The 27536-nt window shown below is 41.4% G+C and overlaps 2 protein-coding genes across 3 annotated transcripts; both read right to left on the bottom strand.

Moving 5' to 3' along the window:
* Positions 1 to 647: 647 nt before the first annotated feature.
* nedd1 (NEDD1 gamma-tubulin ring complex targeting factor) lies at positions 648 to 13972 on the bottom strand. 2 transcript variants are annotated; one of them, XM_080761469.1, is made up of 16 exons: positions 13901 to 13972; positions 13159 to 13297; positions 12881 to 12975; positions 12125 to 12241; positions 11781 to 11921; positions 9928 to 10157; positions 6728 to 6932; positions 6395 to 6521; positions 5956 to 6075; positions 5057 to 5155; positions 4769 to 4846; positions 4072 to 4223; positions 3332 to 3485; positions 3008 to 3161; positions 2766 to 2832; positions 648 to 1791 (listed from the first exon to the last, which is right to left on the bottom strand). In XM_080761469.1, the coding sequence occupies exons 2-16, from the start codon at positions 13292 to 13294 to the stop codon at positions 1687 to 1689; spliced, it is 1980 nt and encodes a 659-aa protein (XP_080617595.1). In that variant the 5' UTR covers positions 13295 to 13297; positions 13901 to 13972; the 3' UTR covers positions 648 to 1686. The 2 variants fall into 2 exon arrangements, with proteins under 2 accessions (XP_080617595.1, XP_080617596.1); XM_080761470.1 differs by having other exon boundaries at positions 3008 to 3158.
* Positions 13973 to 16433: 2461 nt separating this feature from the next.
* On the bottom strand, positions 16434 to 26739 carry LOC308314458 (endophilin-A3-like; the record flags this gene model as incomplete). Its single annotated transcript, XM_080762089.1, has 8 exons — positions 26466 to 26739; positions 22801 to 22869; positions 21901 to 21973; positions 21067 to 21210; positions 20750 to 20883; positions 19184 to 19372; positions 17255 to 17282; positions 16434 to 16645 (listed from the first exon to the last, which is right to left on the bottom strand). The coding sequence occupies exons 1-8, from the start codon at positions 26508 to 26510 to the stop codon at positions 16434 to 16436; spliced, it is 894 nt and encodes a 297-aa protein (XP_080618215.1). The 5' UTR covers positions 26511 to 26739.
* Between the last annotated feature and the right edge of the window lie 797 nt (positions 26740 to 27536).

Below are 27536 nucleotides of genomic sequence, written 5' to 3'. Positions count from 1 at the left end.
ATATGACGATCTTGATGACCATACATCATCATGATAAAGGTGGCCCTGACTTCACACAAAGTGTTGTTTTTGTCAGGTGAAACCTGACATATGAATTAGTCAAATTTAATGACGACTTTGGCTCCTAGTCGGGACCTAGTCCTGATCGGCTGCCACACACACTGCCTATCAGTGTATGGAAGTGAGGGGCGCTCTTGTCATCGTACAAATTTATGTCATATCATATTTGGCGGACATTTGACCTAATTTCTCCTTTCATTGTCAATGGTAAATATGAGACGTGGGGACAAGATTTACGTCATATTTGACCCAACATTAGTGCCCCTCACTTCTCACAGGTGTGATTTTTATGTTAGACATACTACGTAGGCCCATTGCTCCCAGTGGCACATAGGCCATTTAGTACTTTTCCTCCAACAAACTTTGGGCTGTCCTTTCAGCTGGTTCCCCGTCTATGCTGCAGGGCTTTTGGGGGGATAAACGGAGGGATTTTTAATAGTCAGTACAATGATGCATTTGTTTCTTAGACATAAGTTAGTTTTGTTTGCTGCATTCCAACTTGTAGCATTTCTTTTCAGGGACTTGTTTGTAACAGCTACATTAAAATATGATATACATCCATGTTACCGAGATACCACTAAGGTCAATACATAGACATTTTATTTATTAACAGTTCATAAAAATATGACCACAAAAGCAGTGATATGAAACATAAGAAAAAGCGATTAGACAGGAGATCGGCACTGCTCGTTTAACTGGGCCAAAACAAACCATGCCAGTAAGTTAGGTTCAACGATTGGTGGTTCTGTTAAACTATGACAGAAGAAAACACACACTATTGAACACACTGTCCTGCAGAAACACACTGTAATTACTTACCGTTTGTTTTTAACCCATTAAAACTGGGGAAGGATCTGTCATATTAGATTTTAGCGTTGACTATACAAAAATGTTTATAATTTTTTTGAAAAATCTTGATTAATCTTTAATTACGAAAAAAGTTTGAGAATGACTGATTTGGCATTTTTAGAAGTCGACCTCAGTAACTTCATGGATTTGAAAGGCCAGAGCTAATGTCTAGGCCAGGGTTTAGATTGTATCTAGAACTTACATCCATGAATGGTCCTAACTGATACATTATCCATTTCTGTACCCACAAATAGTATTCACTGCTATTTGTGCATGTAATCTCTCAGGGCAGACAGTCCTAGTTTGCTCTGTATGACAGTGCTGTTTGCTCTGAGGTGCCGTTTGTAGAACAAAGTGTTGTTTGTCTTGGTATGACAGACAGCTAGTGCAGTTTGTCTCTGTAGTACAGTGTCGTTTGGCTCTGCGGGATATAGTGTTGTCTATAATAGGACAGACAATGCCATTTGTAAATAAAGCTGTCCATCTGTACTGTGGCTTAATGTACAGTCTATCGCTGGTGTTTCAAACACCTGGAAGACAGATATGGCTACATCTTCCAAACATACACTGGAGCCTCAACAACACACCATTCAGTCATTCTTGCTCAAGCACAAGACCGTTGATGAGATACGTTGGCAGCAGCTGGGATGAGAGCCGATGGTTTCTAAAATGTTTTCCTTTTAAGTTCAGCGTCCAGGAAGTACAGTAACCAACAGTCACTGCTGTCCCAGGTAAGTCTGTGGGTCAAACCCATTTGACCCCGGGTTTGTGAGGTCATCAGTAGTTGGTCCGGAGTTTTTTGTTCTCCTCTTTGAGTCTCTCTATCTCCTCCACCAGCGTTTCGTTGACGGAGTAACGCTCAATCAAACCATGGATCTCATTCTGAAAGAAAATACTTGACTTTACTTAAGGAACAGTAATAGACCCAGTATAACCACTACTAATACTGCAACTACTAACTGCTATTATTAGTAGAGATGTCCTGATACAGTATCGGTATCGGAAAAGTATCGGTATTGGCCCTTATTTGTCATATTGGGTCATATCGGTGAATATGCCAGTCTAACCACCGATCCGTCACAGTAAGGGGTTGACACTATAGAGCACCGAAGTCCTGACATAACTCGCTCATCCCTTCGATTCCCCTGGTTCGCGGAAGTAATTTCTCTATGGAGAATAACATGGGGTGATCTTAATATTGTCTACTATAAGTGTTGTGGTCCAAAAATAAACAAGCTGTCTCTGCGTTATTGTCAGGGAGGTGTCTCTGTATCGTTTGCAACAGTCAGTCACTCATACCGTATATGATACAGTCTGCTTCTAGCGAAAATGTAACTAATTCAGTAGCAGTAACATTAGCGTTTTCTCTCAGTCAGTTGATTCTTCATATCCATATGAGTGAAGTGGCCGGGATTTTCAAACACAGTTCTTATATGAGGCGATCTAAAATCCCCCTATGGGGATTACAATGCAAATAAAAAGTACATGAACCTGTGAATTTGCGCCCTCTACCGATATTGACGTCAGACTTCGGTGCTCTATGGCAGGTAAATAAAATGTTAGGACATGTGGAGTTTGCTTTCGAGTTGCCAGAACTGCAAGTGCACATTTGAGTGAGGAGTCTGCTATAAACACAACACGAGATCACAACAAAAAGTGTATTGGTGCATCCCTAATTATTAGTATTATAAGTACTAACACTATAGCTTTAAATTGGCTTATGGGTGGACGCCGGACGATGTATGGGTGGGTTCTAGCGGCCTGAACATTGTATGACAAAATATTTCTCTAAAAGAAAAGGCAGAAAAAGATTAATCTGTCCTGTTTACTATGAATCACATAACGTTGTGTCTTACCAGTTGGATGTAAAACTGCTTAACCATCTCAACCTGCAGATTCACAACGTCTCTGTGAGTTGCATCCCTGGGGAGAGAGATGGTCCTTTAATAAAACTGACGACAAGTGAAGACGATGCAATTGTCCAATATGATAATATTTTCGTTTATAATAAACAAGTGACAGTTGGTCACAGGGGTCAGGATTACTAGAGGTGTAAGGGACAGCATTAGTCGAGGTCAGGGTTAGTAGTCAGAGGTACCTGAAGTCCTCCAGAGTGTCCTGTATCATGTTCTTTATGAAATGAATCTGCAGGGTGGAGAAAGGAGCTCCACCTCCTCCCTCTGCGCCTCCTCCTCCACCACCTCCTCCTCCTACCACCTCAGCAATTTTTTCAGACAGAGAGAAGGCTACTGCTGACCACGCGCCCACATTAACAAAAAAAACACAATAATACTGTGAGAAATACAGAAGTGAACAATGAAATTTATGGTATAATGCCTATACCACTGAATACATAAATGTTCCGTGTGTGTATGTACTATGTAGCATGCTGTAATGTATGTATATAGTTGTTTATACTTACCAGCTGCTGCAGTGGGTGTGGCTCCATGGAAAGTCTGAATGCCATTGGTTCTTGAACTGAGGTCTGGGGTGAAGAAACTAGGGACTGACTTGCTGTGATTAGTCTGTGGAAGGGGCGTGGTCTGTTCCTCTTCCTCCAAGTTGTCCCCACTGATCTGTTAATTATGATATTATAATAGTTGATCATTTAGATACAATAGTAGACTAGTCTCGAGTAGGAATTGAACCGTGGCCATTGCAATGTGGTCGACGCACCCAAATTACGTCAGTTAATCTATTCATTAAAATAAAAAATAAGTGTAACTAGGGATGGTATAGAATTGCTAGGGAACGGACAGACGTCAAGGCAGAAGCGTTCGACACACGAGGCACTGAAGGCAAACTGGAAGATGATGCTTTTCCTGGTTTGTGGTTCCGTGAAGACGGGAACTATTTTCTTTTAGAAATTGTTCTTGCAGTGAATTGTTATTAAGAACCGTTTTAATTGGGATGCGTCTATGATTTTGATGGTGCCATATGTGTAACTTAAGCCACATAAGGTCGCCGTTTGCCTTGATTTTACAAATGGCTAAGGGGGTCGGAGGCACTCCGATCTACATTGTGCTTCACTACGCCTCTTAGCCATTGTAAAATCTATGGTAAACCACAACCTCTAGTGGCTTATTGCTTTAGTCTACACTACAGCCTCTTTTCTGTTCATTACATTCTCCAGATGTCAGATTAGGTGATCCACTCATTTACCCTCTCGGGCGGGCTGGTGGGAGACAAGAGCTCCTCCTCTCTGATTGGTGGCGTCTGGAAAATGGACAGTGGGCTGAAGGCGCGAGAGGGGTTTACCAGGGGAGTTCCCAGGGGTGTCCTGCGTTGGGTGGTGGCAGAGGAGTAGGAGGTATCTGGGGAAACACAAAATAATTACAATTTCCTCCTTTTGGCTTTCCTTACAAAGGATTCTGACTACAGAACAGACTAGAAGTGTAAGAAGTTAACAGACATTAGAGGAGAGAAATTGTCTATTTGTACTTAAACAGTAATAAACGCAATGCATAATCACTCCAATGCATTTGTTAAAGGAGACATTCAATAAGCTCCTTTGGGTTTATTTGGTCTTCGTGATTATTTGGATGCATATTTTGTAAATATAAGTAAGTAGCCTTGCCGAGCAATGAGACCCATAGGGCAGGAGCCTATCTCCTGTTTCTGTAGCATGAGGCAGCTTGATGTACAAGTACACCGCCTGGACATGACGCTAGTGTGTCAAGCAGGGAGGCACTGGGTCCCATTTTTAGAGTCTTTGGTATGACGCTGCCAGGTATTGAACCCCGACCTCCCAGTCTCAGGGTGGACACTCTAACCATAAGGCCACTGAGCTGGTTTGTAAATGTACTTGAGATTTAAATAAAGAAGAAAACAAATACAAAACAGTAGACAGATAACTGACCATCTCTGAGCGGTGAAAACACATCCAGACTAGCCCGCCCTCTGATTGGTTCTGTGTCTCTTGGCAACCCCTCCATTACTATGGAAACAAGGTAGTACACAATGGATTCTTTCTTACCTCCAACATTTCAAGATTCAATACTAAAAACAGAAACTGTAAAACCACTCACTCGTAAAACACACAATACATTAAATGAATGTTTATTTATGTACATTTTTGGTAGAGATAGAGTTAAAGAAAGAAAGCTAAGAGGAGGAACTGTAGACAATAACTGAGAAGAGAACTGACCGTCTCCAACAGGTGAAAACACATCCAGAGTCAGACTAGACCGTCCTCTGAGTGGTTGGCCTTTTGTCTCTCTTGGCAACACTTCAGGAATAGACGTTACTATGGAAGCAAGACATGGATAGTTTTTCCATACATGAATATTTTCAAGATTCAAGTGAAACCAGTAACCCCTCACTCATAAGACACGTACTGTACAGTACATTACATTATAAAACAGGAATAATCATACAATCCATACAATTATCCTAATAGCATAAAACAATGGTTAAAAAAAAAGTGTATTTATATAGCACATTTTATACAGAGACAACTCTAAGTGCTTTACATAATAGAAAGAAAAAGCACACAAAACTAGAAAATCCCACCTACGGTTGTGTTGGGATTTGTTATAGCGCCACAATGAGGCTCATTAGAAAGGATTGTGTGTGACAGTTCTTCCTTGGCCTAGTGTCACGGCAATCTGACATGATTAGGGACATTTCATGCAAAACGGGCCCCTCTTGCTAACTTTGAAAGTCAATTGTAGTAATCTAATATTTTAATAAAATCTGTTTTAAAGGCAATTTATTTTGTTGAAGCTTAGGCCTACTGCAGGTGACTTCAATGCTATATGGTGCAATGTTGAGTACAGGGCTACAGGCCTACCAAAGTGTGCCTACATTATTGCTATTGACAGTAATGGTATCCGTTATCATTAGCCTGATTGAGGCAACATTTATGTTGATGGATAACAGAATTCCTTTTTTCCTGTACAATTATTGATGCTTATTTGTGGTTTATAAAAATAAATCAAAAAACCTGTGTCACACCAGCATGTATTAACATAGGAATAAGCCTTTAGCCTAGATGCATATCAACGGTCCTTTGTAGGTGTTAAGCACTTAGATGGAGTCACAAACCGTCTCTAGCAGGAGAGAACATGTCCAGACTGTTGCGTCCGACACTGCTGAACTTGCTGTCCAGAGAAGACAGGTGCTCTGCTGCTTCCAGCTGGCCCTCCGCTTCTCTGTTAAATAGCTCTATACCAGAGAACACACCTTTGTTTGTATATAAACAGTGTATGCATATTATATATATATATATATATATATATAGTGTATGTATGCATATGAAATATATATACAGTATATATATATATATATATATATATATATATTCACACATAAACAGTAAACACCTCTATACTGAAGCTGATAATATACAGTCATATCTGATACCATTCAGCAACACACAAACCTTATATATGTATAAGGTATATTTTTAGTATAGTCTATCATGCCTATGTGGAGTCTACTATGCAAGAATGTCCATGTAGTGTCTCTGTAAGCCAATACATACCTGTGTCTCTCAGGCTGGGGGTAGGGCTGAGGGGGGAAGCAGGTGTGGTCACAGCACTGACTGTGGGGCCTGACTTGATCGAAACCCTTTTAATGTTGGAAACCTTACTTGACATTCCTTTATTGGACTGAAAACAAAGAGGCACAGAGGAGCGGGAGAGAGAGACATTGAGAGGTTATGTGCATTGCTGGTACCTTATTGCAGTGTTTTCCAAAACATAGGATCTGAACACAATTCTGGGTCGCGGACCACATTTTTGGGTGGTGAATAAATATCACATAATAAAAAGAAATGTGATTTATTGTACCCATCGTGTGTGCGTGGTGTTGCTACCTTGTTGGCTTTAGTGTTTGTGGTCTGGTAGCGAAGACTGGTGACGGAGGTTCTGTGTGCAGCGGTCGTCCTGGTGGGGGCGCTGGAGTTCCTGAGGTCGTAGTGGTAGATCTTCCCCTGGGTGGTGCCGACCACCACCCCTGTCCCATCTGGAGTGAAATCTACTGCAGTTACTGGACAGTCCACACGGAGACTCCGCAGCACACTGGAAAACACGTAGGGATGCACACAATTAAGGCATTTAGCGGATGCCCTGCCTGGAGTGGTTACAGCCTGGGCACACTGGGTGAACTTCCATGCGCTGCAAAAGGAAGCTGTGTTTTGCGTCATCTCCGGGTTTTTAGACAGCTGGTGGATGGAAATGAAGCTCCACCCACACGGCAGAATGCCGCTGGGGCAAGCTTTTCTGGGAATCTAACAGACGCTGTAATGTGCCGCATGGGTGGAGCTTCATTTCCATACACTGTATAAAGAAACGCATGGAATCTAAAGTGTGCTCAGACCCTTAGAGTGTCAGCTGAGATTGGGAGGTCAGGGTTCAATCCCCAGCCGGGTTATACCAAAGACTAAAAGGGGACAGAATGCCTCCCTACTTGCCACTTTGATTGACTGATTGCTTAATTGAAAATGAATTCAAAAGGATGAAAATACAAGAAAGCCAGAAGGCTTGTTTGTCTTTGTCCTTTCCCTCCCTCCCCCATGAACCTTAGTCAACCAGGGACATGGTTGAGTGTAAGTATATGCTAGTAACTAGGTCTAGGACAACCTAGCAATAGCATCTGTCTAAACAACATATCTAGCATCTATCTTCAAGTAAACATCATAAATAACATCTGGATAGCAATATATATAGCATGTATCTAAAGAACACAACTAGCATCTATACATAGTCAACAACGAGAAGTGCATATATATATACTAGAATTTCGTGGCCGCTACGCGGCCACTCAATCCCAGAGTTACTTCGCCACGCACTATGGGAAGAAGGAAATAGTTATTTAATGAATCGCATGTTGGTGTGTGTGTGTGTGGGGGGCCTTACAGGCGTGCATGTGCGTGTGTGTGCGTGCAGGCGTATGTATACATTAGGGCTGTCACGATTCGCCTAGTCCACGATTCCATTCAAGTTTCGATTTGCAGCTCACGATTCGATTCGATGTTCGATTCGCTATCACGATTGGCCTAGTCCACGATTCAATGCAATTTTCGATTTGAAGCTCACGATTTGCTTCGATGTTCGATTAAATTTTTTCAATCTATTTTTTCAAAACCTTGTTTTTCAGCATTGAGGGCTATATTCATTATAATTTAGGGCAATATCTTGGTTTGTAAAGAAAAACACTTGTTTCCCAATAAGTCACATTTATTTTGTATAAATAACAAATCAGAATGAGAATAATAAAAGGTTTAACAACTTTGGGTTTTATGCCCTAACATTTTTTAAATGTTTCTTTAAGATGAGATGACTTGTAACATTGTTGTTAAGCTCTAAGTAAGTAAAAGAAAGAAGAAAAAAAAAAGACAAATAGTATATAGACCCATCTGTTGTTAGTTCAAGTATTAAATACTAATTTAAGTGTTCAATTTCACTTATACACTACCTGGTTATAAATAGCTGCAGTAGGCTACACCATTTTATGCAGTATTGTATACTATTTCTATTTAGTGTACATTTAGTGGATGTGGCTTACATCCGGTCTAAAGCCCACCCACTGTATGCGCTGATTTCCATACACAATCCGTATCCTCCCCTCACCGGATGTTGAATTAACAGTACTAACGGCCATATATTTGACGATCTTTTACACAAAACGATTTTAACGGGCAACGTTTCACATGTATTATTAGTTGTATACATTTTAGGAGTGAAAACATGTGTGACCTGCATGGCATTTTGTAACGTGGTTCTGCTGTTCTGCAACTCTCATTAAATATTGAAAGCCAGCGTTTTCCACCACTGATAGTGGTCGCATGTCTGCAGCTATGCAGACCGCAACTCCGTGCGTTAATTGTTTTGCACGGGGCGAATTAGCTGAGAGCTTTTCTCTATAAGAATATAGTTGGCTGTGTTGTTGTCTTTGTACCATCGTCGTTGGACAGATCGATGTCTTTGTGATGTCTGCTAAGATGCTGGCCCATATTTGACGTGTTGCCTTGTTTTCTTTTCCACACTTATTTCCGTGTATCATCGTCGTCGCTGTCTACAACAGCACTGGCCATGGTGAAACGCAACAGCCGTGTCATTCTCTCACTTGTCAACTCCTCTCTGTGTGTGTGTGTGTGTGTGTGTGGCACTGCTCCGATCCAGCTGGATTTGCGTCTCTTTTTTTTCTCCATGCATTCGCATGGGCGGAATGGCCCGGCCGCTCGCGGAAGTAAATTGGCTGTGTGGCGAAAATAGGCAAAGTGATCGGTGTAATGCTGCTAACGTTAGCATGTGTGCTATCAGGCAAAAGCTGAGATAGATATGAAAGTACTACTGGGGAAAAGGTCATACAAAACACAACACCTAAATTCGGAATGTTATTGTGACCTATTGAGCACAAACAGACCATCATGATGTGCTTGCTGGACCTATAATTAATTTATTTGCATAAAATGTCCACTGTAAATGAAAAGCAAGATGGCTGCGACAGATTGTGAGCGCGACGGACTACGGAGGCCAGGAGGAACAGAGCTGGTGACGTATGAGGCAGGGTGTTGCCAGGTTTGCGAATTGTAAGCGAGTTGTAGTGTATGTAAGTAGCGTGGTTTAAAGGGCTTCTTTGTGGGCTGGTTGGGCTTGTTTCTGACCGTGTTGGGGCAGCAGTGATTCCGTGTTCCGTGTAGGAATGTTTCATAAAAGTAATATTTTAAAAGTAAATAAGACACTTGAACGGCAAAAAAATAGGCTATGTCAGTTCGGGGAGCGTGCCGAATTTATTTTGCATATAGAGATGTGTGGTGAAAGTGTGGTTCGGTCGGAGATAGAGCATGAAGAATGAGTATGGGTACACCTTTTCACTTGTATAGTAGATATATATATATATATATATATATATATATATACACACACACACATACACACACATACATACAGTATATAAAAACTGGTAAAGACGTGTAAATCGGTCTGAGCTGCATTCTAGCAGTAAGGTGGAAAAGTGCCCTTGCCGATAATAAAGTACATCAATTTGCTAGTGGGGACAGCGAGGTCTTACATCTTGCTGCCTGTGTCATAGCAGATGATCTTCTTGTCCAGTCCCACGGTGACAAACAGCAGGTCACTGACGGGGGAGAAAGCCAGGCCTGACGCTGGAGCTTTGTGGGCGCTGTGGAAGGAGTGGAGTTCCTTCTGCGTGTTGGAGTCCCAGAGCACCACTGTACCACTGTCGGACACACTGCCCAACAGAGAGCGCTTCAGCTGGGACAGACGAAGGTCACGGACAGGCTGCCAACCACAGGGGGAAGGGGTGTTAATTAACCACTTAAAGCCCTCTATTCTTAGTACAACAGACCTTAGTTAGACAACTGCACTTGGGCTGCTGTTTTTCCATCTACAGTACACCAAATCCCTTCACCAACAAGCTCAACATGTGAACTTGTAGATCGGCTATTTTTGGGGAATGGTCCCCCCAGAATAGGGATGTTGGTGTGGTTAATGTACTAATGATACTACTGCTGTTAATGATAAATCTACTATACTACTGTTACTCAGTGGTGGGAAGTACACAGATTTCTTATTTAAAGGAGAATTCCATGCTAAAAGGCTTTCTTCCCTTTATTTGTAGTCGTTACGTCCACAACAAAGAGGTCCAGGTGTTATTTTGTGCAAAAGCTCCTTATTGGCTATTTCCCCTACCATAAGCCTTAAATGAATTGCATTGAATGGAATGGGAATTGAATGGGGCTATGGGGTGTTGTGCTAATTCACTTATTTCCATCGCTCAAAATTATATGTTTTTTGTATATATCCTCTCTTCATAATGTAAATAATATCCCAAGCGGCACAGTTTACTACTTATTTCGATGGAAATAAGCAAATTAGCACAACACCCCATAGCCCCATTCAATTCCCATTCAATTCAATGCAATTCATTGAGTGCTTATGGTAGGGGAAATAGCCAATAAGGAGCTTTTGCACAAAAAAACACCTGGACCTCTTTGGTGGGGACGTAACGACTACAAAGAAAGGTAAGAAAGCATTCTAGCATGGAATTCTCCTTTAAGTAAGTAAGTAAATCTACAAACTCAAACTGAAGCGTTGCTTCAATAAAAAAATATGGTATTAACATGAGTGAGTGGCATATTGAGTGTCAAAGTGAGTGGCAAATAGAGTTCCAAAGTGAGTTTAATGTCGTGTAACATTGTTTAATGCAATCAGATAGGACTTTCCTGTTTGGATGTATGGGCTGTCGCTTATTGGCCAAGGGTTCCCACCGACACATATGACGTAAATTCTCCATTCATTGTCAATGGCATTTGTTATGTTTACACAACACACTATAGCTGTTTAAAGGAGGGGCTGGCGCCCCTCAAAAATTGTTATTCAATGCCAGGATTTCCCCCCGTTCAACCCTTATTTTGAAGGGTCAAAACGCCACGACCGGATGTTATGTTGACATAATAGTCACCACGACCCATCAGTGTCGGCAAACTGCTGTGGAAAAACCTCGTTTTGACCAGAAATGCATGGCATCTGGGACAAGGAATTGGAGATAAATGTGATTGAAAACAACAGATAGGACAGGACCGCACGCAGTTCAAGATGATCCAGTGTCCAAAAGAATAATAATTAAAGTACATACTTGAGTAAATGTACATTATATATTACTTTCCACCACTGGTTGGTGGCGCCTTGCATGGTTACCTCCGCCATCAGTGTGTGTGAATGGGTGAATGTGAAGTACATTGTAAAGCTAATTTGAGCAGTCAGATGACTAGAAAAATCAATATAATTGCTACTACTGTTACTGTAATACCGATCTAAACCTAGTGGTAGTGCTGCTACTGCTGATTCAACTAGTAGTGCTGCTGAACAGCTATGCATGTTGTGTGCGGTGGGGACTCTAACCTGTGTATTTCCATGTCCGAAGGCCTTGCTGGTCATGTCGGTGGTCATACTGTGGAGAATAATGTCTCCACTGGTTGAACCAGATGCAATATAGGTGTCATTGTTGTTAAAGCTAACAGACGTCACCTCTTCATTGTGCACCTACACACACACACACACACACACACACACACACACACACACACACACACACACAGTGTGGATTTAGAAGCCTTTATTTTAATCGGCCACAGATCTAAATGGATTAGATTACCCTAAAGTTAAATTTAAAAAGCAAATGGAGAAGTGATCAGAAGGAAGAAAAGTTTGCATCATCTGATCATGTGTTGGTGACATAGACCAACCTTCAGACATCGGTGCAGTCTCCTATTCTTCAGGTCCCAGATGTTAACAGTGTGGTCCAGGCCTCCACTGAGCAGATACTGAGATGAACTGCTCAGACACACACGAGTCTGCTTTTTCTAAACAAACACACACACACATAACCAGCAATTTACACAGACCACAGATAACAGTCATTCCTAAACATAACCTGACATATGAAGTGTATATTTGTACGTCTCTAAATGTTTTGATGAATTGAACAAGTTGACCCTTGAATTGAATTGACCCTCTTGTAAACAAGTGTAATGCTTTATTGGGTCGTCCACTCACAGTTTTTGTATTGAGTGCTTGAAATGTACTGTAATTCTGCAAACTGTTAAATACTTCAATCAATCCTCAGTAAAAGTATGCCTAAACCGAACCTTATACCTAAACGCAAACTCAGTAAAACTATGCCTAAACCTAACCTTATTCCTAAACCTAACCTTATTCCTAACCTTAACCTCAGTAAAACTAGGAGGCAAGCAGTCTTAAAAAAAGAAAAGAAAACCACACTTGTGTGAAGTGAGCACTCTTATCATCATACATCATATTCCAGCCAATCACTTTGAGTCCTCACTTTTTATTTTCACTTTTTAAGCTCTCAGCCAATAAAATCATCACTACAGGGTACACACGCAGACACAAAGCTGGGCATAGGAGGGGCTAGCACCCCTCAAAAAGAATGGAGGCATGCGTGTTTGGGGGTGAGCGTTCCAGTGACCATTTTGACTTACCCCCTCAGCCAGTACTACCACAGGGACAGCAGTGGACTTGATGCTGGACAGGACCAGTTTGTCTCCAGAACTGCTGGCACTCGCCACATACTGGTCTGAGATCAGAGGTCAGGGATAAACTCTACTGGCACATATGACATTCAAGGTCGATTTATACTTCTATTTGCACACCGATATAACTGAGGCTTCAACCCACACAGTTCCATTCATACAAAACGTACATTTACAAAGCAATTCAATAATGTATGTGTATATATATATAGTCATCTGTAGGATACTGTTGTTGCTCCAGCAGACCTGGGTCACAGGGTGGGAGGGGCTGTGATGGTTAAACTGGTCCACCACCATCATAGAACCAGAGTCCCACACCTTAACACAGTCTCCTGAAGACAACAGCCTGGTCACCTCCTCCATGTTCTAATCGTTCATTTATTAGATAGATAGATAGATAGATAGATATGAAACATACCAAATTTGCATGAATCGTACTGAATTATCAAAATGCAGCGATTTATATACACAAGTAACACAAGTTAATGTCGAGGGCTGTGCTGTGGATGACTTATACCCGTGCCTCATGTCCTGTAACGTTGCATTTGAGTTATGACAATTATTTACATTATTTTAATTATTGTTTCAATTTGTATCAAGTTCAACCTTTATCTTTCTCGATCCACACTTTGCGACAAAACATCGATATTAAGTTGTTAGAAAAGAACTACAGTAAAATTCTGAAGGTTGTTTAATCGAAGCATGTTCGATCTAAACAAATAGGTTGAATATGGAAGTAATCCGGCAAATATGTCATAGTTTTAAGGATGTCATCATGGTTTGATGCTCAACTTAGCCAAAGTTAGCAAGCTAATGTGCCCTATCAGTTAGCCGAGATGACTAACGAGGCTTTTTTTAAAGTTACATAACTAGTACAAATGAAGGCTAAACAGTGTCTAAAATAAAAGAAAGTAACTTCACTTAAACAAAATTAGCTGTCCGTTGTGTTTAATTGTTTATAATACATACCAAAACGATTGTTTAAACTGTCTTCCTTGACACTGCTGAACCGAATTCGTCCACAACAACCGCCACTACGGCAACAGCAGAGGGACAGAAATAACGAGGAACACAACACAAAACTCTGCGCGGCGCGCACACACGCACGTTTCCGTATCCGGGATTGATGAAGCTGCGCTCATGTGAAGTCTGTGGGGTGGGGGCCTTATGGTGGGGGCTTGAGCGAGGGGCTGTACTGGACTAGACTACTCGCCCCGGTGCTGGCTAAACAATTTAGTATAATTATGTAAGGTTTTGCCCACTCAAATGGACGGTACCTCGTCAGATAATCCCCACATATCCTACAACAACTTCTGTGAACAGACTTAAAATGATAAATAACAGACTTAAATTATATTTGTACTTAGGCTGTCTGCTCTCATGAAAGTTTATAGTTAGAGAAATTCAAAGTCCAGCCGTCTGCTGTCCAGCCTCTCCCATAGCCCACATTTTTAGATTCTCGTAGAGGTTTTTTTCGATTCTGACGAATCTCTTTCGTCAGAATCGAAAAAAACCTCTACGAGAATCTAAAAATTTGGGCTACCTCTCCCACCCCTCACTAGGGAAAATTCTGGGAGGAAAACAGAAACGGGGCGAGTAGTCTTGTTACCTTGAGGGATGCTGTCCCATGTCCCGAAATCGGTAAATCAGTGCCCCATTGCAAAAGTCAACATCGATGCTGACTGAAAAATACTCACAATTCATAGGCCCAATTCCAATCCGCTCCCTTGCTGACTCAATGAGCCCTCACTGATTTAGCTGCGCGTTTATGTGAAGTCTGCGAGGGTTTGAGGGATGTGATGTCCCATTTGAAATCGGTAAATCAGTGAGGGCTCAGCCCTTTGCCAAAGCAAACCGATGCTGACTTTGGCTGACTTCTTGTAGGCCCTGTAGGGAATACCTGGCTGTTACCCTTGCCTTGTGGGCCTATCCCTTCTGGTCGTTGGAATTCAAAGTACGAGTTCTGAAAACCAACACATGATGGCGCTATTGTTCCAGAGATGGGTAAGTTAGGGCCGACTACATCTCTCCTGTCATATAGGCCTACCTTACGTTTTCCACATTACAACAATTGTATAATTTAACTACAGCTGCAATATCAATAATAGGCCAATCTTGGCAGCATTGCCAAATGTAGCCAATATCTTTTTTTTTAACATCGGGTAGTGCTTTTTCTGGTTTTATCCCCTTAGATTTGATATTGACCTATACTTTTGTTGAACTGTATTCAATCTACAAACTGTTATGACATTTACATTTAATCAATCAAAATGCTATGATGAATTGAAAACTGTGGACTCTCTTGTAAACAAGTGTAATGCTTTATGGTGTCGTCCACTCACATTTAACAGTTTTTGTATTGAGTCGTGCTTGAAATGTACTGTAATTCCGCAAACTGTTAATACTTCAATCAATCAAACAGTTTATTACATTTTACAGCAGCAAAGCTCTTGGTACAGAGCAATTTGTGACAGCAGCAATGTGTGTTAATAGGCTTACAACAGTCTAGTGGGTCTACATATGTGGGCCTGCTGTGTACATAAAACAGTCTACTTTTTGCCAACTAACAGTGTAGTCTATGTATAGGCCTACTACAAAGGTTCAGTATCTGTAGGCCTACAACGGTCTAGTCTAGTCTATGTGATGAACTCCAGTGAAATTCTCCTAGAGAATCATTCTACAGATCGCTTAGACAGAAAGATGAAATGTCCCTTTAAATACAAACACACAAACATAACAATTATACAGTACTTATAAGAGACAAGGTGCAATATGATATAAATCTATATATATATCTTTTATATGCCGTTTTATGAATGAAACTTTAAAGGGTCAGGCTTAACAATTATTTTTTCAAAATCAGACATTTTGCATAATTGCCTGAGATCGCTATGTACTGTAGAAACACCATGGCAACAAGCGATACAGACAAGAAATGAGGATTCCATCTCAATGGGAACAGGAACTAAACAGTCATCAATGTGGTAACTGGTACGCCTGAAATATTTCTTCTTGGATATGGCTTACAAATCTCATCAGATATCAATGACAATCAATGTCATTCAATGACAATCAATTCAATAACATTCAATGACAATCAATACAATAACATTCAATGACAACCAATAATTAAAGTCATATTGTGTAACTGTTTCAATTAAGAAAGTTATTTTCTATATAATCTACACTGGTATATGTTTCACAATAACCTAACCATTCCACATGAATGTGTTTTTGACAACTTATCTAAACACTATTACAAGTTTAATAGTTGTGTGTATTTTACAGTGAATAACTACAGTTTCTGACAACTTCTTATTACACTCGAAAATATCCTTGGGAACTAGGACCCTGCAGAAATCCTTTGAGGTACTTATTATAGACAAACGCTGTAATAATAATGGAGCTACAAGAGGCGTCACCAAAAAGTCCACTAAAATGAATGTTACACAGTATGACTTTAAATAAAAAATAACAATCTAATATGGCTTTTGTACTGTTGTCACTGTAACGGAAGAGGAACCAGGACGTCCACATAGCTGACCGGGAGGAAGCCTGACTGGCGACCCAGCATACCCTCATACCAGTTAGAATCAATCCTATTGGTTAGGATGATGATGTCACCCTCCTTAAAGCTCAGCTCGCGCTCGCTGAGCGGCTGGAAGGTGTAGAGCGCCCGGCAACAAGGCTGGTCAAATGTCACTTCATTCTCCTCTGGATGAGATGCACAAAGACAGATAGATAGTGGAGAGACACACACAGAGACACACAGTGGAGAGAGAGACAAAGACAGACAGCGGAGAGAGACTCAGAGACAAACAGCGAAGAGAGAGAGACAGACAGACAGTACAGAGACAGACAGAAAGACAGGAGAGAGAATGAAAAATCATGTGAATTGAGGGGCGCACTCTTATCATAGATCTGCCAATCAAATCATCGCATTCCGTGCTACAAACACAAAAAAGCTGTGCATCGGAGGGGCTAGCACCACTCAAAAATGTCCATCAGGCAAAGCCTCTGTGTCATAGTCTCTAAGAACAACCAAACACTATTTCAGCCTGACATTAGTAGCAGCTTCCTATTATTGTGTTAGCTATACTGTTCAATGTATGAAACGTCCTCAAACATATACCTCCATATCCTGAGAAAATGACTTACTAACTTCATGAGATATGGTAGAGAGACAGACTTTTTTCAAATGTCTTTATTGAGACAGTAGGAAAACTGAGAGGGAAGCAGTATATGAGAGACAGACAGCAGGAATGCTACAGAGGACAGACAATGTAGTAGGAGAGACAGATAGCAGGAAAGCTGAGAGGGAACCGGTGTAGGAGGACAGACAGATGGAAAGCTGAGAGGCAAACAGGGTATGAGAGACAGAGAAGAGGAAGATAGTTGGGAGCGGGAGTTAAGTTAATCATCTTTTCTGGGCAGCCTATTGAATCATATCTGCTCAGTTTAAAAAACAACCCATCCATTCCTTTATCATTGTATGATATTTGTCTAACCAATAAACCTTGACCGTGATTATATGGGCATATTACGTGGGCATATGGCTGACCTTTGTTGTCTTCTGCTGCAAGCTGTTCCTAGTTTTGATTTAGCCTTTAATTGTATTTTTGTATTAGCTGTTTTTAACTTGTTGTACGGCGACCTTGAGTGCCCTGAAAGGCGCCTTATAAATAAAATGTATTATTATTATAACCATGACCATTGCCCTTTTTAACATAAAATGCCTTCTCTCTTAGGGACAGCCTACTGATCCCACCAAGTTTCATGAAAATCCAGTCATCTGTTGTCGACTAACAGACGGACAGACAAACAAAAGGAATGGGGAGAAAATAAAGCTAATGATACACAGATATTAATATATCACCTGGTGATGTGTGATGTTGATCACATGTTGATGTTGATGGTGATGTTTTGATTGACAGCTCTTGGTAGACTGGGTTCTTGGTTGTGGGCTCTGTAATCGACGGAGCTTTTTTGGACTGGAAATGTCTGCGGGGTTGGTTACTGGCAGCAGTCAGCCTGCAGACACACAGACAGCTCAGCAAGTGTCTCTTTACCCACATGAACACAGTGTCCCTATTCTGGGAAGTCGAGACAATGAACCCATAACTTCTCCCGATGAGCAGGTTAGTGCCTTTCATGGTTTCCTCTGCCATTAATGTGTGGGTGAATGTAATGCACATTGTAAAGCGCAGAGAAAATCACTACCATTTTCCCGAACGTCTGGCTTTCAGAAATTATGTAATATGGCAGCCAAGTATATGGATTTTCTTTACATAAAAAGAACAGTAGCACACGTGGCGTCATGTGGCAGCCAAGTCCATGAAATTTCTAATGTTCATTTAGAACACTTTAAACAACATAGAGTAGCAGGCAGCAGCAAAGTCTATGGACTTTCTAATCTTAGAGCACTTTAAACAAAGTTTACATGCTGGAGTTACTACTGTAGGTCCCATGGTTTTCTATCTTTCTAGGACCATTATATATAGTATATGATATGGTGTTGATATGATATGATGATTATGCATTTGGACCTGGCCTTTAGCTTGAGTATATTGCTACAGTGTAGTGCTACCTTTATTACAGTTGTTATTGTGTGCATTAGAGTGTATTAGACGGTGTGTCTGAACCTGGTCTGTAGGCGGCACTGTAGCTCCGCTAGAATCTGCAGAGAATGACGATGAAACTCCAGAAAGGAACCAATCAGAGCAGAGAGCTGATTGATCTGTTGTACCTGGATCACACACACACACACACACACACACACACACACACACACGTAGGATTTGTAGATTAGGGTCCCGGAGCAACTAAACAAAAACGGTATCAAATTGGGGTCAGTGGCCTAATGCCTCTCAACCTCTCAAAGGTTGGGGGCGCCGCTGGCCTAGCGGTTAAGGCGTATAGCACTCTAATAGTCTCTAATGCAGCGATTTGCAGGGTCTAATGCAGCAAGGCTCTAATGACAGCGTGTTGCGAGTTTAAGTCCTGAACCTCACGACATTTGCTGCGTGTCACTCCCCCTCTCTCACTCTCCCTTTTTCCTGTGTCTCTCTCTACTGTGTACTATTCAATTAAAATAAATTAAAGAAAATCCCCAAATCACAAAGCATAAAAAATCATTAAAAATAACATCTTTTGGTTGAGCATTTACAGGCCAGTAAGGGACCATTTGGGCCCCTGGTGGTCCCCGAACCCAACATTGAAAACCAGAGCAGTATATGTCATGTTTGAACTCACGTCATTTTGGAGCAGAGTGAACATGCTCCTCTCAGCCAGGTCCTTGGAGGTGGTGAACTTCTCCCAGGCCACGGTGTCCTCCTCCTCTCTCTTTCTCCTCCTCTCTGCCTCGTCCTGTTCCTCTCTCTTCCTTCTCCTTATGCGGTAGTCAAGGTCCAGGCGGCGTCCCTCCAACTTCCTCAGGTGGTACTGAACAAACAATCACGACACAGTTCAGGACACACCAATCACAACATATCTGCTTAGTTTCTCATGACAGACGTGTTGGCTCCCACAATTTTGACTGAGCTTCTCTTCTTCCCAGCTAAGTCCTGCCCCATGCGGGAGCTAACTAGTTCTATAGACAACACCGGTAACCTCGGTCCCAACAGCCAAGAACCTTGGTGTTGTCCTGGACAGTCAGCTCTCGTTTAAAGCACACATTACAGCCGTCACTCAATCCTGTAGGTTCAGGATTGCGTCTCAATCTCTATAACATTTGACGAATTAGACCCTTCCTCACCCAGGAGTCAGCCCAGCTCCCTCCTTACGGGCCTACTGGCATGCGCACTTAAGCCTCTCCAATTGATCCAAAATGTTCTTGGTCTTCAACAAACCAAAATTCTCACATGTCTCCCCCCTTCTCTGCTCCCTCCATTGGCTCCCGGTTGTACAAAACTCTGATGCTGGCATTCAAAGTGCATCAACACCAAAACCTAACCCACGGGGAATACCGTTGACTGGCCTAAGTAGCCTATACCTGCTGCGCTGCAATAATATTATATCACAACATAATGTTATATCGTTGACCTAAATGCCAAGGATAGTATGATTAAAAAAGGGTTAGGCCTATGTCTTTTTCATTCAGAAATGTTGAAATGTGGAAACTTATAACAATGGGGCAGCATGTTGCTCGTCCATTGGCCCCTCGCCCATTCACGGATGTGTCCGTTCCGTGGTATACGTTGCTATACCTGTTCTACCTTGCTATCAAAGAACGCAAGAGAGCTACATTTGAAAAACTACTGATGGTATTTGATGCATGCTCAGCTAACATTACTTCTTAAGGGCACTAATTACACTGCCAATGACCACATGTACTGTTGAACGCCTGTTTACTAGTGTACAAAGAGTAAAAAGTGCACGCAGAAGAACAATAACAACGTCTCGCCTAAATAGTCTGTGTCTCCTAGCGTTTGAGAGAGGTTTAACTGAAGGTCTACGATTCTGTTATAGAGATTTTCAAGCGAAAGCCCCGTCATCTCATGTTCTGAGACATCACTAAGCTGAACACTATTTGATTTTGCTGTTAATACTGTCAATGAGTCACTAATTTGTGCTGGCGTCATGTTCTTGAGCTAAAAAGTTTTTTAGCAGTCTTTTGTGTAGCGATGCAGCTTCTGCAGTTTCACTTACAGTTTATACAACAGCATGGCAAGCAGCACAACTGTCCCCTGCCACTGAACCTGTTACAGACTGTTATGAGCCACAGTCAGTTGTGTGATCACCACATAACAGCATAGCAGTCATAGCAGACATTGGTTAGTTAGTGATGAGCTGATGTGATTGTGGGAGTCAAACGCTCACCCCTATCTCCCGGAGCTCGTTGTCATGGAGACAGTGCAGAGGGTCGATGAAATTTTGTTTGACACAGATGTCCAGACCTTCCCTGAAACACGACATCTGCTTCAGAGCCACGCCCACTTCTGACAGCGCCCCACCTAAGCAAAGCAAATAGTGGACAGACAGACAGCAAAAGCAAGACAGGTGGAGAGATTAGAAATCGCTAGACAGGCAAGATAGAGAGACAGAATGGGAGAAAAATGTACAGGGTGAGAGATAGAGAGGTGAATGTATGATGTCATCTTTCTCAGAACAATAACCAATGATGTTAATAAACATACCAAAAGCAGAGCTTGGTCCAAGCTGCTTGCTGTAGTGCACCATACAATCTCCCAGCATGCCCTCTGGCTGTGGGTACCCCATAGACTTTTCCTGCCCACCCATCCTGGACAAGGTGGCGAGCATGCTCAGTTTGGCCCTGTAGGCTGGTGACGGGCCCGGCAGAGAGAGATAAATAATTATAAACTGCATTCATAGTTCATGTTCAAACACAGACTACTGCTTTTTAATTCATACTAAAACTGACAGCCATTAAGGTCAAGAGGAATAAAATGCAATACTGTGTAGTACTGCAATGTAGTATAGTGTATTATAGATGTAGTATAGTATATCCCATTAATATAGTATACACTTTACCAAGGTTCAGCCTCTGTAGTAAAGATATAATGCAGTGTATTATAGATATAGAATCTCAAAGAATTGAGATCACGATTCTCACACGATCCTCATTTTTTCCATGAAAATATTTATTGTCTTTAGTCTGTATTGTTGCTGAATATTACTACATTCAAAATGTGGCAAACTACTGTGGCTTTAAACAGACAACAGTGCTTGACTTAAACCTCTCTTAAAGTCTCTCTTCTTGTAGCAAAAACATAAAACTAAAATTAATTGAACTAGTGCTGCACAATAATTGCTCAAATTTGGAAATGGATCGCATAGGTGTCTGAATCTGACACCATAGGTGTCAGATTCACCATAGGTGAAGAGTCGTCGATGGCCTATGCTCCACTGGGAGCGATGGGCCTAAGTAAGTAAGTAAGGTGTTGTGCAGCACTAAATAGTTGTAGTACAGCATAGTCTTGATAAGAAATAGACAGTATGTGAGAAAGTACCTGGGTTTGGCTGAAGGTAATCTGAAGTTCTTGACATCAACTCCAGAACCAGCCTCTGGATCACAGCTACCTTCTAGAGGTCATAACAATGATTGAGAGAAGAGAGAGAGAAAGAACGTTTGTAAATGGTTTGCGTTTCTATAACACATTTAGCCAAAGCGCTTTACACTGTGCATTACATTCATCCAGTCACACACACCAGTGGTGGAGGCAACCATGTAAGCTACTGCCCTCATCGTGAACAGTTAGGGGTTCAGTGTGTTGCTCAAGAACACTTTGACCTGGAAGAAGAGAGACAGGGGTCAAATCATGGACGTTCTGGTTCCAAAAACGGCCACGCTCCCTGTGCAGGTAGAGGCTGAACAAGCTCTTAAGCAAGAAACTGAACCCCGAAAAATCAGTTGCCTAGAGTTGGCACAGCAGTTAAGAGTTACAGTGTTACAGTTACAGGTAAAGAGTAAGGAAAATAAAAAGTTATGTCTAGTACAGTACACAGCAATACAAGGTAAAGTAAAATAAATAAACGAGCAGCAACAACAATACAGAGCAATGGTAAATAGAGGTAAAAAGCAAATAAAGTGTCCATTACAGTCAGTGCTTCATATGTTTCTCAACGCATCTCGTCAGAAAAACAAAAATATATAATTATCAAAAAAATATGTCCATTTGATCAGTGCAAAAGTGTGAAGCTACACACAACGAAAAACAGCACAAAGAACCCCACCCTAGGAATGTCATTTGAGGTCAGATGTCTTGAAGTGAAACATTTATTATTCGAGGTTAAGTTACGGTTGCCCTGGCCAGGCAACCATTGTGTGTCTCATTGTAGAACTTCAAAGGACTTTAAGTACATAAACATATCTGATGTCAAATACAGCGTTTCTGTCAGCAGTGTGTTACCTTTTCCATTGTGAGGAAGTCTTCATCTAGTTTAGTTCCCTCTGCTCCGATCAACCGCTCATTAAATAGCTGAGAGAGAGAAGGAGGGATGGAGAAAGAGAGATAGAGACATTTGCATTATTTATATTGTACGAAGAATATTTTCAACCATTTTAATTAAAAAGATTATTCTTCTGTTCACTCAAAACAGTGAGGCAGAAAATACAATATTTTACCCAGAATTCTGCTGCTCTCTGGCTGAAAGTTAATGAGAGGATTAAAAAATAGGAAAAAGTGCCCTTCTGGGCACAGGTCTCCACTAGGAGGATAGGACTGTGTGTGATGTTTGGCAAAATGTTTAGGAGTAATATAAACATTTCTTCATTTTGTTGAGGAAATGCAAAGCCAGACCACTCGCATCTCTGAGGATAGAATTCTGGATGTTTGCAGCATTGTACAGATAATGGGCCACTCCTGAAAACTTTTGGAGGCAATCTTAGCCAATCAGTGTAGAATCTGAGAAATCCAACAGACTTGTCTTGATCACATGACTACAGAGATCATGTGGACCAATTTGCGTGAGATTTGGATGACATATATAAACAATGTGTTTTGCAGAAATCGGCCTCATGGTGGCGCTATAACCGGCAGATGTGGAGGGGTGCAGGGAAAATGTTTTTCCATGACACTAGGGAGTGTGCATACATAAGTTATACACAGATCGATGCAGTTATAGGTAAAACAAGAATTGCCGTTATAGCGCCACCGTGAGGCTGATTAGGGAAAGAAATTGTGGCATGTTGTCCATGGCCTAGTGGAAATGTGCGTGCAAAATTTCACGGAAATTGCACACCGAGTTTGTGATTTATGATTTGCAAATCTTAGTCAATCAGGATGGAAGATGGGAAGTGGTGAAGATCTCATGACTATGGAGAGTGTATACGGAATTGTGTGAAGTATTGATAAAATGTGTACGAGTAATCTACAGAAAATCAGCCTCATGGTGGTGCTCTAACAGGCCATTGTGGAATATTTGGGGCAGAAGTTCGTCGTTGGCATCAAGCTCGACCTGGACCAGATGTGGACCAGACCCCTCCACGGAGCCCACCTGCCTATTCTCTGTCTTTTCTCTCTCTCTCTCTCTCTCCCTCTACCCCCCCCCCCCCCCCCCCCCCCCCGACACGGTCGAGGCAGATGGCCGCCCACCCTAGAGTCGGGTTCTGCCTGACGTTCCTTCCTAAAGGGGAGTTTTTCGTTACCATTGTCGCAATATTGCTTGCTCTGGGTGGATCTTTGTTGGTTGTAAAGTGTCTTGAGACAACTTGTTGTGATTTGACACTATAATAAAATTGAATTGAATTGAAAGGGAGTGTGTGTGCAAAGTTTGGCATCGCCTGGGCCAACGGTGCCGGAGATTAGTTGGTAACGGACGGACGGGGACACACATGGACGGAGTCCAAAACATACTCTCTCCCTATGCCTTCGGCCTGGTGGAGACAAAAATAATGTAACAAACAGAACAGCTATCTGAATGATGAAGATGGTGATTTTAGATAAACATCTTAAATCATGGTCGTTAGTTTGTTTGTATGGTACATTGTGCTTCGTTTATAGATTCGAATTCCAATACATTTCAAATCCCCTTCACTGTAGTACGCGTGCATATAATACAATGTTTTAATTTGGTAACTACTTTTCCATAACAGCGTCTCCCTCAGTCATTATTAATGACTAGAAGTTATGAATTATTAATCTCATCAGCCTCCTACCCCATCTCTAATATCCCTTCCCTTAATTTCTATTTATAAAAAAAAACTAAAAAAACAACTTCTAGCCTGCCTGCCTGCCTGCCTGCCAGCCAGACAGACAGACCTGTCGTCATTAAAAATATCCACACACAAAAAAAAAAACACCAAAACAAACTAACTCCATCAAATGACTTCCATTTCTTCCAACCGTTAACCTTCTAACTGGGTCCCAGTTTGGCCTGGGGCTGGGGACAATGACCAAACTATCCTGTCCTCTATATCTACTGTACCAACCACCTGGCTCTCTGCCAGGCTGACAAAGAAAACAACACACCACCTCGGTCCACCCTGTGTTACATCCATTGTGGTAACCTATGCATATCTGTGACTCTGGTGAGTCTCTTGCCTTTCCTCACCTCTCTCTAAGCCTTTTATAGCAGTCCGGCTCATGTTTAAATTCGCTCTTTTACTCTATTTTAAGAGGAAAGAAACAATACAACTGTAACCAAGGAGGGGCTAGCACCCCAAGTGACGTACAAAGGCAAAAAGGGGGTGATTTTTGAGGGGCGTCACGTCACGTCTCACATTTGCCATCAAAGAGAATTTACGTCATATGTGCCTGAAATATGATGTAAAATGCCATTGACAATGAAAGGAAAATGTACATCATATGTAGACGACGAGCAAATCGGCTAACCAATCACATACATTCAGTTTGTATTTTGTATCATCATGGTTAAAATATAATATTAAACATAAGTTGACAAATTAATTCATGAAGAAGTATATTCATTTTTATTGGATGATGTACGATGACAAGAGCGCCCCTCACTTCACACGGGTGTGATTTTGGCTTTTGTACATCACTTGGTTACAATTGTATTGAATATAGTGTCGATTTTTGTCCTAACACAAACATTAAATGCCATTGACAATGAATGAAGAATTTACGTCACATGTAGACGAGCAAATCGGCTATTTTCGTCCTACACAAAGATTAAATCCAAGAAGCAAACTTTTCTAGTTTTTGAGGGGCACTAGCCCCTCCTATGTCCAGCTTTTGATGCACCAACTTTGTGTAAACACAAACATTGCGTAACACAAACATTGATGACGAAGGTGAGGACAAATTGTGATTGCCCGGAATAAGATGATGTATGAAGCCGATGATGTACGATGAGAGAGTGCCCCTCACTTCACACAGGTGTGATTTTTCTTTTTTTCCACTTAAATGACAGGCTTAAACTTGGGACACCAGGGTTAAAGGTGTTAATAGCTGAGTCTAATCAGCACTGCTGTGTTGGACAGTGCCTTACAGGGCGGGGCAACAGGAAAGGTAGCTGTAGGCTAGCAACCCCACTCCCTCCAAGAACATAATTATAGTCCCACACACACTCCCATCGTCTCTTTCTCGTTTCACTGTATGTCATCAAAAATCACACCCGTGTGAAGTGAGGGGGGCTCTTATCATCGTACACGTACATCATCTCATTCCAGCCAATGAGAATTTGCATCCTCACCGTCGTCTTGTTTGTGTTTGTGTGCTTGTGTTTAAGCAGTGTTACACAAACACTCAAAACTGGCCATTCATTGTCAATGGTAGTCACGGTTCGTGTTAGGACAATGTATTGTGTTTGGACAAACCCTCAAAGCTGGACATAGACCCCTCAAAAAACAGTGATAAGAAATGGGACTTCATTGTTTAACATGGCATCCTGTCAGCAACGTGTTTACAATAATCTCATGTAAACTACAAAACAAAAACACAACTTTAAAGTCAAGGGTTTTGACTTCACACAAACAACTGGAAAATGTCTCCATTATCATAACTTCGGTCATCACAATAATAGGCAGCATGTGCGCTCACACTGACTATAATAAACAAACGCGAACAACAAGACACTATGGTGCTCGATGGGTCACCAGATTCTGTGTTACCTGACTTGCTTTGTGGAACTGTTTCCTTATCCCAGACACAGACATCGTTGACAGCGACGACACATATACAAATGACAGACTGTTATTATCGGACAACTGATCCCGCGGTTAGTGTGTGTGTCTCCAAATCCTCCCATCGATTCTTGGAATCCATCCATTCATCATCCATCTGATCTCCTCCGTCTGTCGCAATGAATCAGTGCACTAAATCAGCTGGACCTGTCATCAACCAATGAGGTTTGAGCGTGGTAAAAGCATTTAGATCCCATCGCCTAGAAGGACGGAGGCGAGTTCATTGGCTAGTTGGTTGTCAGGGAGATCAAGTGACTAAAATACAGAGGCGGGTCTTAGTTTTTGGATTGATTGATTGAATTTTTAACAGTTTGCAGAATGGGTACAGTTAAAGAAAAGCACAGAGGTCAATACAAAAACTGCTAAGAGGATAAAACAAGCCTTGTTTACTTGATAAGAGTCCTCCATTTTAAATTCCTCAAAACATTTAAAGACAAATATAGTTATACGTACACTTTTATACTTTTTATGTACAGTATATAAATAAAGGGCTTTTACTTTCTTACAGGGTTAGTAATAAATATACCGTATTATATTATATAGGCCTATGCTAAGATAAATTGTTGCTCAAACTATATATCAAGTTAACCAACTAGCCATTAGCCAATCATGATACCATGCGCACAAGCATTGCTTCTGACTATAGTCAAATCTACCACTTTATTGAGCATCTTGGCTCCACTTGAGATGCTAAACCTCATTGGTTAAAGCAGCAGTGTCCCTCAGAGGCACATTAAAGTGTTGGCCTTGTACAGTATTCTGCTGCACGTGGTCATAACAACCAGCCTTTTTTGATGAATTGAACAATGTGGACCCTGTTGTAAACAAGTGTAAGGCTTAATTGGGTCGTCCACTCACAGTTAACAGTCTTTGTATTGAGTTTGTGCTTGAAATGTACTGTAATTCTGCAAACTGTTAATAAAGATTTCAATCAATCAATCAATCAATCAAAAGCCTTATGAACTGGACTTCCATAACTGTGTGTTGTCTTGAAAAAAT

The sequence above is a fragment of the Protomyctophum bolini genome (genome assembly GCF_963924005.1).
Source record: "Protomyctophum bolini genome assembly, chromosome: 4".
In the NCBI taxonomy this organism is placed as follows: Eukaryota; Metazoa; Chordata; class Actinopteri; order Myctophiformes; family Myctophidae; genus Protomyctophum; species Protomyctophum bolini.
Note: the sequence above shows the minus strand (reverse complement) of the source record. Positions and strands in the feature narration are given on the sequence as shown.